The sequence below is a fragment of the Rhamphochromis longiceps genome, linkage group LG3 (genome assembly GCF_057381845.1).
Source record: "Rhamphochromis longiceps isolate RC_006_pf linkage group LG3, R_longiceps_female_GT1.1, whole genome shotgun sequence".
Taxonomy (NCBI): domain Eukaryota; kingdom Metazoa; phylum Chordata; class Actinopteri; order Cichliformes; family Cichlidae; genus Rhamphochromis; species Rhamphochromis longiceps.
Window position 1 is genome coordinate 11,739,254 of NC_140559.1, and position 19,352 is coordinate 11,758,605.

General features: G+C 46.9%; 1 protein-coding gene across 1 annotated transcript; it reads left to right on the plus strand.

Moving 5' to 3' along the window:
- Window positions 1–95: 95 nt before the first annotated feature.
- LOC146672920 (phosphatidylinositol 4,5-bisphosphate 3-kinase catalytic subunit alpha isoform) lies at window positions 96–19,250 on the plus strand. Its single transcript, XM_085401426.1, has 28 exons — window positions 96–367; window positions 3,690–3,813; window positions 4,045–4,148; window positions 4,226–4,388; window positions 4,454–4,663; window positions 8,578–8,645; window positions 8,734–8,862; window positions 8,942–8,995; window positions 9,172–9,281; window positions 9,361–9,502; window positions 9,790–9,875; window positions 9,975–10,080; window positions 10,841–10,993; window positions 11,074–11,205; window positions 12,417–12,541; window positions 12,854–12,935; window positions 13,025–13,189; window positions 13,356–13,459; window positions 13,545–13,644; window positions 14,007–14,078; window positions 14,163–14,269; window positions 14,549–14,670; window positions 14,754–14,832; window positions 14,904–15,074; window positions 15,150–15,267; window positions 15,343–15,494; window positions 15,569–15,717; window positions 17,014–19,250. The coding sequence occupies exons 2-28, from the start codon at window positions 3,729–3,731 to the stop codon at window positions 17,136–17,138; spliced, it is 3,213 nt and encodes a 1,070-aa protein (XP_085257552.1). The 5' UTR covers window positions 96–367; window positions 3,690–3,728; the 3' UTR covers window positions 17,139–19,250.
- Window positions 19,251–19,352: the final 102 nt, after the last annotated feature.

Below are 19,352 nucleotides of genomic sequence, written 5' to 3' on the forward strand. Positions count from 1 at the left end.
GCTCCTCCTCCCTGTGAAGCTGCTGGCCCTTTAAGAGAGGAAGAGCACAGGATGAGCTCCCCCCTCACACACACACACACACACACACACACACACACACACCCTCCTCCTCCTCAGCTGCACATTGTTCTGTGGCTCCGGGAGAAGCCACTTCCTCCTGCTGCTGCTGCTGCTCAGCCCGCTGCAAACGGACAGACAGACAGTTTCAGTGCCTCCGACGGAGAGACGGCGTCTGTCTGTGTGTCCGACGGGATCAGCTGAGGGGGGCGGACACGCGAGCACAGACAAAGACTCGCAGACAGACGAACAGACTGGACGAATGGACTGACAGGATGCGGCACCGCTGGACCCTCGGGCTCGCCCCCAGGTAGGAACAAAGACTCTCCTCCTTTTTTCATGGATGCTCCTGCTCCTGTTGTCATGGTAACCATTTCCTAGTCTGAGGTCACGGAGAGGAGGAGGGCCGGTTTGTTACATCAGCCGGCGCTTCCTGTTTTTACCTGCGTGATGTCATCAGACGTCTGCGGGTCACGTGACTGTAGAGCTTTTGTTTGTTTCAGCTGCAGCTGAGATTTTCACAATAAACAAACAGTATAATCAGCTTCCTGCTGACAGAAGCCTCGTGATCGATGAACGTCCACACTTACATGATAAAGCATCCTGACTCATTTACAGCTTTTAATCTTTTTAGAACTTTATTGTGAAAATTCCTCAAACCTGTTTGTAAAATATAAAAAAATGTTTATTTTATTCTGAAATCAGACATCACTGTGGAACAACAACAGCAGAGTTCTTGTTCAGATTGTTAAAACCTGTTTACACCTGTCTGAGGTTCTCTGTTTAGACCTGTGGTTGGGGTGGACGTAGCTCTCTCTGAGGTTCTCTGAGGTTCTCTGGGGTTCTCTGGGGTTCTCTGGGGTTCTCTGAGGTTCTCTGGGGTTCTCTGGGGTTCTCTGAGGTTCTCTGGGGTTCTCTGAGGTTCTCTGGGGTTCTCTGGGGTTCCCTCTGCATCTCTCTAAGTGCTGCTGGTTCTGTCAGAAAAGCTCTCCTGTCCGTAAGATCACAGTCTGGGATGTGTGTGTGGACCTCCTCAGGTTGGTCGTTCAGAATCTTTGGCTGGTTTGTTTTTATCCTCAGTGATACTTTGACCTCTGACCTCTCAGCGCTTCATTCATTGTCGTGTTTCTGCCCACGGTGACCTATGGGATTCAAACCAGCAGCCCTGGTTCACAGGTCACTTCCTCTGCGTCTGGCTGGCCTCAAACAGCTGATCAGCTCCTCCATCTTCTCCTCTGCAGGAGTCTGTGACACAGACAGTGTGAGCTCCTCACAGCAGGAGCTGACCTCTGACCTCTGACCGCCTCGTCATGCTCTGAGACTCTGAGAGAAATAACTGCTGTTGCATTAAAGCAGCCGGTCAACAGGAAAACAACCCCAGGAAGTCTGCTTCCTCACACACACACACACACACACCCCTGCTTTGTCCTGACTGTGTGTGTGTGTGTGTGTGTGTGTGTGTGTGTGTGTGTGTGTGCGTGTGTGTGTGTGTGTGTGCGTGTGTGTGTGTGTGTGTGCGTGTGTGTGTGTGTGTGTGTGCGTGCGTGCGTGTGCGTGTGTGTGTGTGTGTGTGTGTGTGTGTGTGCGTGTGTGTGTGTGTGTGCGTGCGTGTGTGCGTGTGTGCGTGTGTGTGTGTGTGTGTGTGTGCGTGTCCTATTTCCTTTGTTTGACGGCCTGGTTGGGAGAACAACAACAACAGCACATGAGGATGTCTGTGAAGGCTCTCGGTCACCCAGGGTGGCTCTTAAGTTAAATCATGGTTCTAGCTGCGCACTTGCATGAAGAGGCGGGGCCGGCAGCATCTGACCAATCTAAAAGGAGCGTTTCATGGATCACGTGACTCTTCTTTCACAGAGGTGTCACTGCTCCGCAGATGTTATCAGATGACGATTGAAGACGTCTAATCTGACAGTGAATAATCTGAGCGACCTCAAAGGGTGATTCTGTTCATCAGGACGTTTCAGTGGGAGAAACCTTTCATCATCATCATCATCAGCTGACTTCTTCAGTCTCAGCTGACTGCAGGTTTCCTTTAAACAGGACGTTTGCACAATGACTGGAACCAGCCCACTGAAGGAGGTGGGAGGTCAGCTTGTGATCGTTAATCTGCAAACTGACCACAGCTATGAGAACCATTCACAGAGAGTTGATCACACACTGACCTCACAGCGTTGCAGGATGTACTTACGTGATGACTGAGCGTGATCGAGACATTTTAACAGGGTGCACCTCTAAGACAAGCTTTCTGTGTGATCAGCTGAGTCACCTTCTGGCTTCGATCAACCTGCTGCTGGGCTCTGAACACCACACCCTGAGGTGAGAGGTGTCATGATGGTCTCGTACCACGTTACATCTGTCTCCACTTGCATCCCAGTTAGGGAAGCGTAGTTCGTAAGAGATTACAGGACGACCCCACTCTCAGCGTGGACCAAGTGTGCTTGAGCTGTGTCTTCAGTGTGTGTAGAGTCCATCGTGTCTTTGTGTCTCGCTCCCTCGTCCCTTTGTGTCTTAGTCGTGTCACTGTGTTTCCTCTGTTCCTCTCCTTGTGTCTCATCCTTGACTCCCTGTTTGTCCATCTTGTGATGTGTCAAGCCTGTGTGTCTTAAGTCTGCCTCTCAGGGTTTCCTGTTTTATTTTGACAGTCTTGCGTCCCACGTTCAGCGCTGTGGTTTTTGCCTCCCCGTCTCATTTAGTCGAATTCGTTGCGGCTGTTTTTCCGTGTGTTTCTTCCTCCTGTGTGTACACATTGTGTCATTTTCCACTGATTCCTCGTCAGTGTGTCTGCAAATCTCCAGCGGTCCCTCCTTTTGTTTCCAGGTTTCCTCGATAAATTCCAGTGATTATTTCTGTGTTGGTTTCCCCAGGCTAGGTTGTCATGGTTGTTCTTCGTTTATTTTGCCTTTAGCCATAATAAACCTCTTGCTTTTGGTTGAACCCAGCCTCCTCTGTCTGCTGCACGATCTGCAGCCATAAAGCGTCTCGTTGTCTGCTTCACTGATAAACCGTTTCCCTGTTTTCAGCGAACATCAGATCACCTGTGCTCAGCTAACACACATTAGCCCTCCCACTTTACCTGTGGACCAATACAAACGCTCCGTCAGTGAAGCTGCTCTGTTCATTCAGCATCTGTTCACTTTAGCTGAGAATCATGTGACCCAGCAGCTGTAGCACCTGTTTTTTTCCAGGTGTTCTCATATGGGCGTGGCCTGTCATGTGACACTTTCATTATGATGTATGTAACATGTTACCATAGAAACTCATACAGATTTTTAGGAGGATGCTATTTCTTCTAACTGCAGCTGTTCATAGACAAACCGTCCTCTGAACATCGTTACGGCTCGTAGGAGGACACCTGTGTCTCTGACAAACCTCCTGTTATCAAAGAGGACAAACAAACCCAAACAAAGTACAAAGGCGGGGGAGCAAAGGAGAGGGGGCGGGGCTAAAGAGGAGGCCAAGACGTGATCAAAATTAGTCTCACTTTCTTGTTTTATCAAGTCTAGTTTCAGGTTACGTGACTCCGCCCACAGGTACGGGCCTCACCCAACAGCTGCACCTGTGGAATTGTTCCAGAGTGACCTCTGACCCCTGCTGTTTGCCCTGTGCTGAGCTGCAGCTCTCTCTCTTCACAGGTAGCCCAGCACTGAGGTGAGGTGTGACTGTTGGTTGCCATGGTGCCCAGGCCATCGTCAGGGGAACTATGGGGGCTCCACCTGATGCCCCCCCGGATCCTGGTGGACTGCTGCCTGCCTAACGGTACAGCCACGGGCGGATGTAAGCTTGGGTGTAGCTCTGTGACGTCATAATGTCGGACAACAGATGACATCATGACGTCACAGCTTTGTTTTTAAGGCTGAACACAAGCATCACTCGTACAGGCTTACCTTCGTCCTCTTTCAGCTCACCTGTAATATTTGTGTTTCTGTTGGATTGTATTTCCGTGGCGTTTCCATGCCGTTTTCATGCTGTTTCCATGACATTCCTCAGGTATGATGGTTAGCCTGGAGTGTCTGAGGGAAACTCCTCTCATCAGTATCAAGCAGCAGCTCTTCTCCGAGGCCAGGAAGTACCCCCTGTACCACCTGCTGCAGGTATACGCTCTTAACTTTGACCCCGCCCCTTCCTTCTATCTCAGTCCAACTATAAATTCCGGTCTCCGATTGGCCAGGAGGAGTCGTGCTACATCTTTGTGGGCGTGACCCAGGAGGCTGAGAGGGAGGAGTTTTACGATGAGACGAGGCGGCTGTGCGACCTGCGCCTGTTCCACCCCATCCTTAAGGTCATCGAGCCCCTCGGCAACCGTGAGGAGAAAATCCTGAACCGTGAGATCGGTAAGCGAACGCCCCATCACATGTAATCACACTATGACCTCATAGTCAGACTCCTCCCCCCACAGGTTTCGCCATCGGGATGCCGGTCTGCGAGTTTGAGATGATGAAGGACCCGGAGGTCCAGGACTTCCGCCGTTCCATACTGAGCGTGTGCAGAGAGGCCATGGAGGAACGGGAAGGAGGGGGGGCCCACAGCCAGGCGCTCTACGTTTACCCCCCCAACGTGGAGTCCAGTCCCCAGCTGCCCCAGCACATCTATAGCAAGCTGGACAAAGGTACTCCCACACCTGCTGGGCCCAGAACCACCCTGTACCTGTCTCTCCTGTGTGAGGTGCCGTGAGGGACATTATTACTGAAACACTGTCACTACTGAAAAACCTTTCAGTTGAACAGGAAGTTGTTTCAGTTGAACAGGAAGTTGTTTCAGTTGAACAGGAAGTTGTTTCTTGACAAGGAAACTGAAGGAAAAAGTGGTAGATTTCAAACAAACCACTGCACAGATGTCTACTCAGCAACCTGCCTAAGTGAAGCAGCTGCATTACTTAACACTATATTAGCCCCAGCATAAGTCACATTTAGAATAACAGACGGGCATTATCCTGGTTATTTATTTGGCATGTGTGCTTTTTGTCTTTTTTAGCAAAGACAATCTTAAAATCATCAATAAAACCCAAGAGAAGCTCAGCGCTCCTCCATGTAGCACAATGATGTTTACTCAAAAGTATGATGATGTGAATAATGTCTGAGACACCCAATGCAGATGATCCATGTAAAAAATTATGATGTAATTCAAATAGTGGCACATCATTAATATTTAGGGAAATTTTTTAAGTTGCACCAAACACATTGTGTGATAGGGCAAAAAAAAGATGTCCTAGGGTTTCATGGTCATCAGTTTCATAAAGAACACTGATCCACCTCAAAGCCAAAGCTCTTTATTAGAAATTCTGCCACAGGATTAAAGTGTGTTTCTGTAACTTTAGGTAGAATAGGCTATTTCATAATTTTCAGTACGCTTTATCCAGTGTATATGAAACAACTACATTAGAACCATGTAACCATTCTGTTGTAACTATGAAAGATTTTGTCTTTGAAGAATCTACTAATTATACTCTTATTGCATTTTTATCAAACAGCTGACATTGCCCTGGCAATAAATTTGGGAGCACTGATGAGAAATTATTGTATATCATAAACTTTTAATCAAATGAAGCCGAGGCAGCGGGACCAGTCCACTGAATGTGTTATATTCTCTTTGAGTTTAGACAATATTTTTCTGAAAGGTCCGTGTAACTGAGAATGACACCGCTATCATCCACAAATCTGTCATGAATATAATCTTTTTGTTTAACCAGTCACTCTTGAAAATTGATTTTTGATTAAGTGTTATTACCCTATGATTCCATAAGGCTGAATTATGGGGAGAAGTTGTGGGTAAATCTCATTTTCCAAAAAAGTCTGTTTTGGAAAGTTTGATATCTTGATCAGGATTTTATTTGCCTCAAAATCACATTTCAAAATAAAGTCTGATCCTCCTATTTTATTAAACAAGGATCATGGGATCTATGTAGAGTCAGGCTGTGACAGACAAGGTTTTAACCATTTAATTCTAATGGTGCCATCCATAAATTCTAATTCTGGAGCTTTGATACCACCTGTATTGTCACGGTCTGTGTTGGCAGACCGTGGGGATGTGGGCAGTGTTTGCGGTACTCTGTGATGCAAACAGTGCTCTTTATTTACAGTGAAAACTGTACAGTAATACATCCCCGTGTGCTCCCGACTCCGTGTCTCCTCCCAGTGTTTGTGCCAATGTGTCTGCTGCCCTCTAGTTCCAGCAATCCTCCTGGGAAAACAGAGGCAGCCGTTAGTGCCCTCAGCTACACAGGTAGGCTCACACAAACAGACCAGCTGGAGAACTGCCAGGAAGTCTCACAAAATGATCCCACGTCAGCTCCAAGACTCTCTTAAGTAGCTCCCCTGACGAGGCCTGATCAGCAGCAGGTGCGTGGCTTCGGGTGTGGCCAGTCCCCTAGCAGGGCCACACCCACCAGGCCTGACGGCGCCTATAAACGAGTGCTCAGACACACAGCCACCCACACACACATATGTACAAGCATAGAGAAAAAGGGGGAGCAACACCAAAAATACATAAGTAACATGAGTCTATAACTGCTCAGGGATCTTTCTATGTAATGGGTTTTATTCCTCCACAAAAATTGGAAAATAACTGTGTTAATGTTTTTTCTCAAAGATATTTTTATTGATTTAAAGCAACAAAGAAAACCAGGTACACACAGAATTGTTCAACAACAGAGAAGTTTCACAGTGACTGTTTGGACTGAAATATTAGAACACAGATTAATGACAAACACACATGACTAGAAAAAAAAAAATAAATAAAATAACAACATTTTTCTGTGTTAATGCTTTTAGAGGAGATATGTAGAGAGGGACAAGGATAAATCAATTTGGAGATGCCTCCAGCTTTAGATAGGATGTTTCTGCCAAAAATAGCGAGTCTCTGGTTAACCAGTGGCTGAGTGATGTCTTCATCTCCATGATACAGTTAGAAATATTAGTGTCTTCTCTGCTAATTGGGTTTTTTAGATATTATCAGCCCTATATATTTAACTTGAGGAGTCAGAGCTTGTATGAATCGGGTTCACATTTTTTGATACTGAGAGATAAACGAGCCCAGACCTCCCTCTCCACAGCCACCTGCTCCAGCTTATCCAGGGGAACACCAAGGCGTTCCCAGGCCAGCCGAGAGATATAGACTACGTTCACTCTGCAGGTCTTGATGCTCAATTCAGATTTTTTGATCAAATCCGATTTTTTTTGTCTGCTCGTTCACACTACAAATAAAATGCGACAGCAAACGCGCTCTAGTGTGAACGCTCAAAGCGCCGCATGCGCAAAAGAAGACGTCACACACAACGCGCTCTGTTCAGACCCAGAGCAACAGGATGTTTGACTGATGGCCTTAATATAAAGACTTCGGACTTTACGTTTGCCAAGTTTTGCTTTAAGTTATTTTGTTATTTACATAATGATGTAAATAACCTAATAATGATCCTTATTGCTGTTTTAGAGGAGCGCTGCTTCAAAGGATAGATTTCTGTCAGAATCTGCAGATTATACAGGACAAAGAAAATGTTCACGTTTCTCCAACGTTGTCTTCCCAACAGTTTCACTGACATCTACACGGGATGGCCAGGAAGCGTTCACGATGTCTTCTCGGGCGCTGATAATTGGCGTCTGTCTTGTGTCAGTGACGTAAAAGACGGATTTAATGCGACATGACCGTCAAACAGCAGTCGCTTTCTAAAACATCGGATATGTATCGGATTCAGCACCACATACGACGGTGACCCAGATCGGATTTGATGCGCTTTCGCCTGCAGTGTGAACGTAGCCATAATCTCTCCAGCGTGTCCTGGGTCTGCCCTGGGGCCTCCTCCCGGTGGGACATGCCTGGAACACCTCACCCAGGGGGCATCCTTGTCAGATGCCCGAACCACCTCAGCTGGCTCCTTTCGATGTGGAGCAGCAGCGGCTCTACTCTGAGCCCCTCCCGGATGGCCAAACTTCTCACCCTATCTCTAAGGGAGAGGCCAGCCACCCTTCGGAGGAAGCTCATTTCTGCCGCTTGTATCCGCGATCTCGTTCTTTCGGTCACTACCCACAGCTCGTGGCCATAGGTGAGGGTAGGGACGAGAAGCTTTGGAGAAAATTTAGTTTTCTCTACCTCGCATTTATCTTTCAAAAAAATAGACTTATCATCTGTGAATTGACTTATTTTGAAGTCTTTATTAAAAATTGATATTCCTTGTATGTCATGTTAACAACTGAGTTGCCAATATAAAAAGCTTAGGGGAAACAGGACATGCTTGCCGAATTCCCTGTTGCACCTTGAATCCATTTAAAGAAGCTACAGTATTGTTAAGTAATGCATCTGCTTCACTTAGGCTACAAGCACAGCCGCCCCCACCCCCAGGTCCTGGACCAGTACCGGTCTGTGAGTCGTTTGGGTCGCAAGAGTCGAGGCTTTCAGGGTTTTTATCGTTTTTATATCGTTTATATTGTTAGCTCGGTTTCCCTGGGTCTTTTCCCGATGTTATGAATAAATCTGTTTTTTGGTAGCGGTACTGTATACCTGTCTGACTTGCTGTACCTGTCTGTGCAGGGCGCCTGATTGTGACCATCTGGGTGATCGTGTCTCCATCAAACTCCAAACAGAAGTACACCTTGAAGGTAAACCTGGACACTGAGCTGGTTCCTGAAACAATCAGAACAGGAAGTGAGGTAGTCACCAGGTGTGTGTGTGTGTGTGTGTGTGCAGGTTAGTCACGACAGTTTACCTGAGCAGCTGATCGCCGAGTCCATCAGGAAGAAAAGCCGATCGATGCACCTTTCACCTCAGCAGCTCCGCCTCTGCGTTCAGGAGTACCAGGGCCAGTACATCCTTAAGGTACGCCTGTCTGTCTGTGTCTACCTGTCTGGCCCCACACCTGACGACTCACCTGTCTCCCTCCCTGTGTGCCTCTCAGGTGTGTGGCTGCGATGAGTACCTGCTGGAGAAGTTTCCTCTCAGTCAGTATAAGGTAACAGCTGATCCTGTGGCTTCACTGCACCTGTCACAGTTTGTCCTACACCTGACCTACCTGCTGCCCATAGTTCACATTAATGTCACGTACAGGACAGGTGAGACTGTCCAACGTGAGCTTAAAGTGTCATCCAGGATTAGGTGATCTTCAGTTCCTCACCTGTGTGTCTGCAGTACATCCGCTCCTGCATCATCGTGGGACGTCTTCCTCACCTGATGCTCGTGTCTAAAGACAGCCTCTACTCTCAGCTTCCCGCCTCAGGCTTCGTCACGCCTTCCTACAGGTATGGCCGTCACAGGTGTCACACCTGCAGGTATCACAGGACACAGGACAGGAGGTGACTTGAGCTGTGTGTGTTTCAGCCGTCGGACTCCTCAGCCGTCTCCCTGTCCAGGAGGAGGCGACGGTTCTCCTCCTCGCTCCTTGTGGGCCTTCAACACTCTGCTGAGAGTCCGGCTGCTCTGCGCCACGTACGTGAACGTGAACATCAGAGACATCGATAAGGTGAGTCGGTACTCGCTGCCTGGACCTGCCGCATCACATGTGGGGTCTAACAGGTGTTATCATGATCAAGCATCAGCCCTGACTCCAGTAATTATTACGTGCTTTGAGAAGCTTTAATGTTCAAAGAAGGACTCACAGGGTCGTAGCAGGAGGAGACCCAGGACTCTGCAGAGGTTCTGAGCACTGGGGGCCGGTTCACTGGACTGGATTAGATGTCTGGATGTTTGGGTGGATGGTTGGATCAGTCCCACCAAAACATCAGATAGGATTTTGTTGTGTGTGTGTAGATCTATGTGAGGACAGGGATCTATCACGGAGGAGAGCCGCTCTGTGACAACGTCAACACCCAGAGAGTGCCCTGCTCCAACCCCAGGTACGACACACCCAAACACACACGTTAAAACATCGGCCCCCCTCCTGTCGCTCCTTTTACCTGCCTGTCTGCAGCTAACTCTTACCTGTCTGTCTTCAGGTGGAATGAGTGGCTGACCTATGACATCTACCTGGCTGACCTCCCTCGTTCAGCCAGACTCTGCCTGTCTATCTGCTCTGTGAAGGGAAGGAAAGGAGCTAAGGAGGTAGGAAATAAGGGAGTACAGGTGATCTGTGTAGTAAGACTGCTGGTTGAACCTGTCTCAGGTCGTTTCTCAGTACTCAAGTACGCAAGTCCGTACTCGTCCCACTCGTGCTTCTGAAGTTCCCACGGGAATCTGGAGTTCCTGAGAACTGGAGGACGCGCCGATCGTTCTAATGTTGGAACGGGCGTGTACTTGATGACATCACAGCTCAGCTCCATTGTTTCCACTGTCACCACCCTTTAATTTAACTGTGATTGATATGTGCAATGGAAATTACACATGACATAAAAAACTGCACAAAGTAATAGATTTCTTTAAGGAAAAAATCTTTTTAAAGTATTTTGCAAAATGCCCTTTTACATATCATCTGCTTCACAGTCAGATGTGAACAGCTAAAAGCAGTACACACGTATGCACAGTTCATGCCTCTTATTCAATAGAAACAAAGAGGTTAGAAAGCTTTTATTTTATTTTAGTAGATAGTAAAACCTACCACAGACAGCTGCTGGGGTTTGGAAGAGAACTGAACTAATACTCCAAATATAATCAGATCATTGTTGGAGCAGCCGTCAGGATCTCCTCGTATCAACATGCTGTTTTTGTTTCCTCCTGGATTTAATTATTTTTATTGTTAGATTCAATTCAGAGTCAGCTGTTTAAATAAGAACAGCACATTTTACATCAGGTGAAATGACCATCGATGCATGCTCGATAGAAGGGGAGGAGCCAAGACACATCCTCTGTCTCACCTGTCTCACAGGAGCACTGCCCTCTGGCCTGGGGGAATGTAAACCTGTTTGACTACAAGGACATCCTGGTCTGTGGTAAGGTGGCTCTCAGCCTGTGGCCTGTTCCCCATGGCCTAGAGGACCTGCTCAACCCCATTGGAGCCGCGGGTTCAAATCCCAACAAGGTACCCAACAAGTTCTCTCAGACAGTAGAAATGTGTCTGATCCTGAAGTAAGTATTTAATGATGGTGTTGTGGTCTGCAGGAGACCCCCTGCGTGGAGCTGGAGTTCTCCTGGTTCAATCAGATCGTTGTTTTTCCTGACGAGCAGCAGATTGAAGAGCACGCCAACTGGACCATCAGCAGAGAACTGGGCTACAACTACTGCCACGGCCTGGTAACTACAACATTAAAAACTCCCTCTCTGCCCCCCGAGGTTTGGTGTGTGTGTGAAATCCTCAGACCACGTCCTCTAAAGAGGTCCTATACAAAGATCCTCTACAGAGGTCTTCTACCAGAGGTCTTCTACCAGAGGTCCTCTACAGAGGTCCTCTACAGAGGTCCTCTACAGAGGTCTTCTACCAGAGGTCTTCTACCAGACGTCTTCTACAGAGGTCCTCTACAGAGGTCCTCTACAAAGGTCTTCTACCAGAGGTCTTCTACCAGAGGTCCTCTACAAAGATCCTCTAAAGAGGTCCACTACCAGAGGTAGTCCTCTACCAGAGGTCCTCTACAAAGATCCTCTACAGAGGTCCTCTACAAAGATCCTCTACAGAGATCCTCTACAGAGGTCTTCTACCAGAGGTCCTCTACAAAGATCCTCTACAGAGGTCCTCTACAAAGATCCTGTACAGGGGTCCTCTACCAGAGGTCCTCTACAAAGATCCTGTACAGGGGTCCTCTACCAGAGGTCCTCTACAAAGATCCTCTACCAGAGGTCCTCTACAGAGGTCCTCTACAGAGGTCCTCTACAAAGATCCTCTAAAGAGGTCCACTACCAGAGGTGGTCCTCTACATAGATCCTCTACAGAGGTCCTCTACCAGAGGTGGTCCTCTACATAGATCCTCTACAGAGGTCCTCTACCAGAGGTCCTCTACAAAGATCCTCTACCAGAGGTCCTCTACAGAGGTCTTCTACCAGAGGTCTTCTACCAGAGGTCCTCTACAGAGGTCCTCTACAGAGGTCTTCTACCAGAGGTCTTCTACCAGACGTCTTCTACAGAGGTCCTCTACAGAGGTCCTCTACCAGAGGTCCTCTACAAAGATCCTCTATCTATCGGTAGTGGTTTCCTGTGTGCTCTCCTTCCATTAACAGTGCTCTTCTTCGGGGTCTTCCTCAAAGTGAACACAGTTGCTTTCCAGCTGTTCTCCAGCTGTTTTGCCTTTGGCTTCTTTTTGCCTCTTTGGGAATTGTGGTGTAATCTTTATAGGTTTCATCTCGACCGAAGAGCAGCAGCAGTCCTGTGCAGTTTGTGTTTCTGATGTTGTTGTGTGTTTTAGTTTGTCAGTGTTTACCTGTGACTCAGATCCAAATACAGAAGACTCAGCAATTGCCTCAGACTACCTGTCTCTCACCCGTCTCTCACCCGTCTCTCACCTCTCCCTCAGAGCAGCCGTTTGGCCTGTGACAGCAGTGTTTCGTCAGGCGATGCCGAGCAGCTTCGCTCTCTCTGCTCCAGAGATCCGCTGTACGAGCTCTCGGAGCAGGAGAAGGACTTCCTCTGGAGACACAGGTGAGAATGAATGTAATGGAGTGAACACCCTGCAGGTGTATTTTTGGAGGCATGTCCTCTGAACGCTGTGACGTTCTGAACCCACAGTTAAACCTCCGATCCAGGTATATTTGAACAGGTTTAAATAGTCCCAGATTTACCTAACGTGATCTTTGACACAGAAACTTTCTGGACCTTTCTGTCTGTCTGATTTTAGATGTCTGGCAGCTTCACGTGACTTTCTCTGTTTGTGCATGTTCCTGTCCACCGGCCTTGTCTACCTGTCTCTCCCCATTTGTCTACCTGTGTCTCTGCCTGTCTGTATCTCTGCAGACATTACTGTGTAAACATCCCAGAGTCTCTCCCTAAGCTGCTTCTTTCTGTCAAATGGAACTCCAGAGACGAAGTTTCTCAGGTACCGAACTTCCCATCACAGTCAGGGACAAATGCTTCAAACCCTCACTTTGACTCACCTGTCTCTCTGTCACCTGTCCCCTCCCTCAGATGTACTGTCTGTTGAAGGAGTGGCCTCTGATGGAGCCCGAGTCGGCTCTCGAGTTGTTGGACTGTAACTTTCCCGACCCAATGGTCCGAGAGTTTGCGCTGCGCTGCCTCGTGCAGGGCCTGACGGATGACAAGCTGTCGCAGTACCTGTTGCAACTTGTACAGGTGCGTGTGGTAATGGTAAATGGTAAAGGGTCTGCACACCTGCTGCTGTGTGCCTCACACAGTCCTCTGCAGCACACTGCAGACACACCTGGACTCCTCACCTGTCTGTGTACTGTCACATACATACACTTATCTTTCGTCTTTTGTCTCATGGTCTTTTCTGCAGGTGTTGAAGTATGAGATGTACCTGGACAATCCTCTGGCCCGTTTCCTGATAAAGAAAGCTCTGACCAATCAGAGGATAGGGCACTTCTTCTTCTGGCACCTGAAGTGAGTGCAAATGTCCTGGTGTTTACCTGAGGGATCTAACATGTCTGTTTGGTCATTTTTAATTTAACAGGAAGTGTTCTCACAGGTCAGAGATGCACAACAAGACGGTTTCCCGACGCTTCGGTCTGCTGCTGGAAGCTTTCTGCAGAGCCTGCGGGATGTACCTGAAGCACCTGAACAGACAGGTGAGCCCTGACACACCTGGTCTTCTGAGTCCAGTTCAACATGAGCTCCTTATCTAGTTTTTCTTAACCTAAGACCATCACCACACAACAAAAGTGTCTCTCAGCCCAGGATTTATCAGTCTACCTGTGAGATAGTTCACAGGAACCAGGAAGCCTTGGAAGACCAATCAGAAGCATGGACACATACTCACAGGAAGTATCATGCTGGAAAAATATTAGGTGGTTAAACACAGAATAGAGCGTGAAAATAACACAGAGCAGCAGAGTGAAACAGCAGTGTCAGTGATTAACGAAGCTTCTCTCACCTGGTCGTTTGTATAACTGAGCTACTAACACACCTGTATGTGCGTGTGTGTGTGCAGGTAGAGGCCATGGATAAACTGGTGAATCTGACCGACACACTGAAGCAGGAGAAGAAGGACGAGACTCAGAAAGTATGAAAACAAACAAAGCAACTTAAATCTGACTTGTGATTGGCTGACGGTGACATGTGTTTCTGTACTGCTATTGGTTGTCAGACTCAGATGAAGTTTCTGGTTGAGCACATGTCTCGTCCAGATTACATGGAAGCTCTGCAGGGATTCGTCTCTCCACTGAATCCAGTTCACCAGCTGGGAAATCTCAGGTAGGCATAACTGGTTAAATAACTGCATGACTTCCTACCTGACCGATCATTGCATGACCAGATCTTTTAGTGTGTGTGACTATGACTAAGATCAGTGTGGATATTTATAGCTCTTGGTAGTGAAATGTGGGGTTTTCTAAATATAAAAGTGATTCATCTGCATATTGACCGACTTTAAGTGTTTTATTCTTTAAAGAGCTTCCTGACTGCATCAGCGTGTTTTCAGGCTTGAAAAACAACAAAGTAAAACAATGTTTAAAAAGTGTCGTGTGCTTTTAGGCTGGAGGAGTGTAGGATCATGTCCTCGGCAAAGCGCCCCCTGTGGCTGAACTGGGAAAACCCTGACATCATGTCCGAGCTTCTCTTCACCAACAACGAGATCATCTTCAAGAACGGAGATGGTAACGAGTTTGGCGCTAACTGTATTACTGCTGTTTACAGCTGTGCCAGGGCACTGTGGGTAACGTAGTGTGTTCTGTTACAGACCTGCGTCAGGATATGCTAACGTTGCAGATTATTAAAATCATGGAGAACATCTGGCAGAACCAGGGTCTGGACCTGCGGTGAGAGCCCGTGACATTACCTGTGACATCACACCGACACCTGGCTAACGGAGCGTGTGTTTGTGTATTAGCATGTTGCCCTATGGATGCCTCTCCATCGGTGACTGCGTGGGTCTGATCGAGGTTGTGAAGAACAGCTTCACCATCATGCAGATTCAGTGCAAGGGAGGCCTGAAGGGGGCGCTGCAGTTCAACTCCAACACGCTGCATCACTGGATCAAAGACAAGAACCGCGGCGAAGCGTGAGCACACCCCTCTGCACACATGTTTGCATGAACACCTGTCTGCCCTCTGCTCACTTCCTGTCTGTCCCACAGGTACGATCGGGCCATCGACCTGTTCACGCGCTCATGTGCTGGTTACTGCGTTGCCACGTTCATCCTGGGAATCGGAGACCGCCACAACTCCAACATTATGGTGAAAGAGAATGGACAGGTGAGCCTCTGACCCCACGCCCTGACAGCTCTTCCTGGGACTGCAGCCGCCTAACTCTTTGTCTGCCTCCTCCAGCTGTTCCATATTGACTTTGGTCACTTCCTGGATCACAAGAAGAAGAAATTTGGCTACAAGAGGGAGCGTGTACCCTTTGTCCTTACTCAGGACTTCCTCATCGTCATTAGTAAAGGCATCCAGGAATCCACCAAGACCAAGGAGTTCGAGAGGTGCCCTGTCCCTCCTCTTTGCACCTCCTCCTGTCTCCCTCTGAGCCCGCCTCACTCTCTGTCTACCTGTTTAGGTTCCAGGAGATGTGCTACAAAGCATACCTCGCCATCCGTCAGCACGCCAGCCTCTTCATCAATCTCTTCTCCCTTATGCTGGGTTGCGGGATGCCTGAACTGCAGAGCTTTGATGACATTGCCTACCTGAGGAAAACCCTGGCCCTGGGTAAGACTGGAGTGACGGACGGGCAGGAGACAGGTGGTATTATGATGCTGTAGATGTCTAGAACTCCACCAATCCATGGTGGCAGCAGAGTGCCTGTTCTAAGCAACCATCTCCTGTCCATCACAGGGACAGTTCAGTACTTGGAACTGTCTGTAACCCGTCTGTCTCTAAGCCATCTGTCATAGACTGGCCTGTCTAAGGTCATATCCCAATTCATGGGTTGGATCCTCCTGAGGACCCGGCCTTCGTGGTCTACGTGGGCCGGGTCCTCAGAAGGTCGGGTAGGCCGGAAGTAAACGGCTGTGGAATTGAACGGTCTAGCCTTCAGATTAGCATCACCGCTGTCTTGGTGGAGTTTAATAAACTCGGCGTAAATTCTCGACCATCTCACACTTCTGTTTAATCAGTTTTCTGTTTGACGTTTATTCAGCTGTGTGAAAACCACCCAGGGTATTAATAAAGTGTTATTTTATCTAATCTAATCTAATAACTTTAATCTCAGCCAAACCGATTGACTCACGAACAAATAAAACACTGAAAAAGCCCAACAATAACATTTTTAGGTTGTCTAAATGACTCTTATATTACATTTAACCTGAGTAGCGAAAGTCCGCGGTGATCTGAAAATGATGTGCCGGGAGTTGTGTCGTTCTCGGCGGCTTCAGTGACCCTCGAGCTCTCAGCTAGCTATCGAGCTGGTGGGTAACAGACGTCTCCAAAAACGTCGAAGCACTTTTGCAAATATGCGATATCTTGATAAACTGAGCAGATATTAGAAGTTTACACGCCCACATTCTCGCCTGAAAATATGTTAAAAGTTTATTTTTTGGGGGGTCCTTTGTCCCTCTTTGGGGGGGGGAAACTCCCACTAGGTTTAAATCTGGGACTCTCCACCATTTGACCCTAGAACTGAAGAAGGTGAAACATCTTCAAGCAACTTAAACAAGTCCAGACGCTTTTCTTTCCAAGCTCCTTAGATTAATACCAGTAATTTTAAAACTTAGTAGCTGCCGCCATTGCCGGAAACTGGAGTTTGGCTGGGCCACGCTATGATTTCTGGGATATGGTGGGCCACGATGGACACACCTGACCCATCCTTCAAATTCGGGTAAAAGGAGGCCACACTTGTCGGCTGCATTCAGAGGAGTCTACGAATTTGGACAGCCTTCGGCGCGTCGCTGTGACGTAATCGGTCTACAAATGTGTCCTCAGGAGGATGCAGCCCATGAATTTGGACACGACCTGTAAGTCTTTTCTTTAACCAGTCTGTCTCTAACCCATTTGTCTGTCATTCAGAGAAGAGCCAGCAGGAGGCACTGGAGTACTTCACCAAGCAGATGAACGACGCTCACCACGGCGGCTGGAGCACGAAGATGGACTGGATCTTTCACACCATAAGACACATGCCCAATGAGCACTGACACACACCTACCCACACTGGTGTGTTTGTTTACTGCACTACTGTGATGATTATGATACTAATGATGATGATGATGATGACGACAGACTCGTCATCTGATGTCATAGATTTTCTTTAGAGGTTTTTTGTCCTTGTGTCTTTTGGACGGTTGTCATAGAAATATGAATCTCAGGGTCAAAGGTCAGTGGGGTTTTGATGATGCCAAAGGCAGGCTGGGAAAAAATGACGATGCTGATGATGAAGGTGACGTCACAAAAGTCTTCCAATCGGTGCTACTGTTAGCTTGTTAGCTGCTGTACTTTTCAAAAACAGTCAAACTTTATTGAGTGAAATTTTATTGACAAGCAGCTGTAACTTCATAAAATGTTATTTTTGAGTGACATAACTTTATTGAAACCAGCAAAGTGAACACTGTGGTCACTGTGAGAGCAATAAAACTTCCAATAACCAATCAATATTTAGATTATGACAATCAGTTCTGACCAGTAGGAAGGCAGAGCTGACCAGCTGTGGGCGGAGTCATTGTGATGATGCAGTCTAGAGACTTAAGATACCTTCAGAGTTTATTGGAAGTATCTTTTGGAGTATTTTGTTGATTTGAACCCACTTAAACAGATTTTTACGATCAGCATATCATCCTCGTTAATCAGGGATCAAAGTACTCGACAATCTGAACCAATCAGCTGCTGCCGTTAGCCCTTAGCTAGTCTACTTAGCATTGTTAGCTGTTGGCTCATGAGTCATGCTGAGATAGTTAGCATTAGCCTGTTAGCTATTAGATAGCTGAGTTGTTGCACTGGATAAAGGAACTGTGGGTAGGTTTAGTTACCATAGTGAAAACCCCGTCCCTCTAATCTCATTGGCTGCCAGTTCCTAGGGCAGGGCTACATTCAAATAGTTTTATGTGAAGGTTTTTTCCTGTTCAGGTGAGAGATCAAAGCCCCGACCCCTGCTGCATGCTAATCATTCATTGCTGACATCATCGACTGTGATGGTTACTATAGTGACTGATAACACACGGGGAGATGTGATGTGTTTGTTTCCATGTGATCAGTATTGATTGTTTTCTGATGTATTAATGATTTTTAACTAATTGGTTTCTTCATGTATTGATTTGTGATGTTATTGATTCTTCTTGACCCTCTGACATAGGAAAGCAGGTCACCTGAAGGGCGGAGCCTGATGTTATAACACCATGCCCAGGTGTTAAAGCACTTATTGATCAGTGTTATTATGGATTATTGTTGTTTTGTTGTTTCAAAATAAAAGTTTAACTGGTGTGTGTGTGTGTGTGTGTGTGTGTGTGTGTGTGTGTGTGTGTGTGTGTATGTGTGTGTGTGCTTTACTCACCTGAGACATGTTCAGTTCCTCTGACGTCCAGCAGGTGCTGCTGTGACCTTTGAGTCCTAACTGCTCTTTTTTTAAAATGAAATAAATAAAACTAAAATAATAAGATATTTCACCGTATTTCAAGGAAAATAAATGCAAATAACTCTGGGTATTAATCAATCCATGATATATGACATCTTTTTTTTCCAAGCTCCTTAGACAGCATTTGACACTGTTGACCACACAATCCTATTAAATTAGGGGTCCCCAATCCCAGTCCATGGGGGCCGGTGTCCCTGCAGGTTTAAGATGTGTCCTTGATCCATCACAGCTGATTTAAATACATAAATAACTGTCTTGTCTCCAGAGGCCTGGTAATGAACTAATCATGTGATTCAGGTGTGTTGACCCAGGGTGAGATCTCAAACCTGCAGGGACACCGGCCCTCGTGGACTGGGATTGGGGACCCCTGTATTAAACCATCTAAAGACATGTGTTGGGTTTGCACTTGTACAAACGTATACATGTATTATGTTCACATATGTGTGCTTGTGTGTGAATGTGTACACTCTTGTATATGTATGTGCATATTTGCATGTACACATATATTTTTACAAACATATGGGATGTCACAATGTTTTCTATTTTTTCATCTTTCATCTATTTTAATTCTTTTTATTTGATTATGCTATCCTTCTGTTCAGCACTTTGGCGGACACTTGATGCCCTTTAAATGTTCTTTATAAATAAAGATCACTTGACTTGAGAAGTGTACATTAATGCAGAGAAGTGTATTTTCGTTTATCGTTTTTTTAATGTATTGATTGTGCAGTGTTGGTCCTCCATATATTAATAAATATAATTTTGTAGTTTATGCACTATGGGC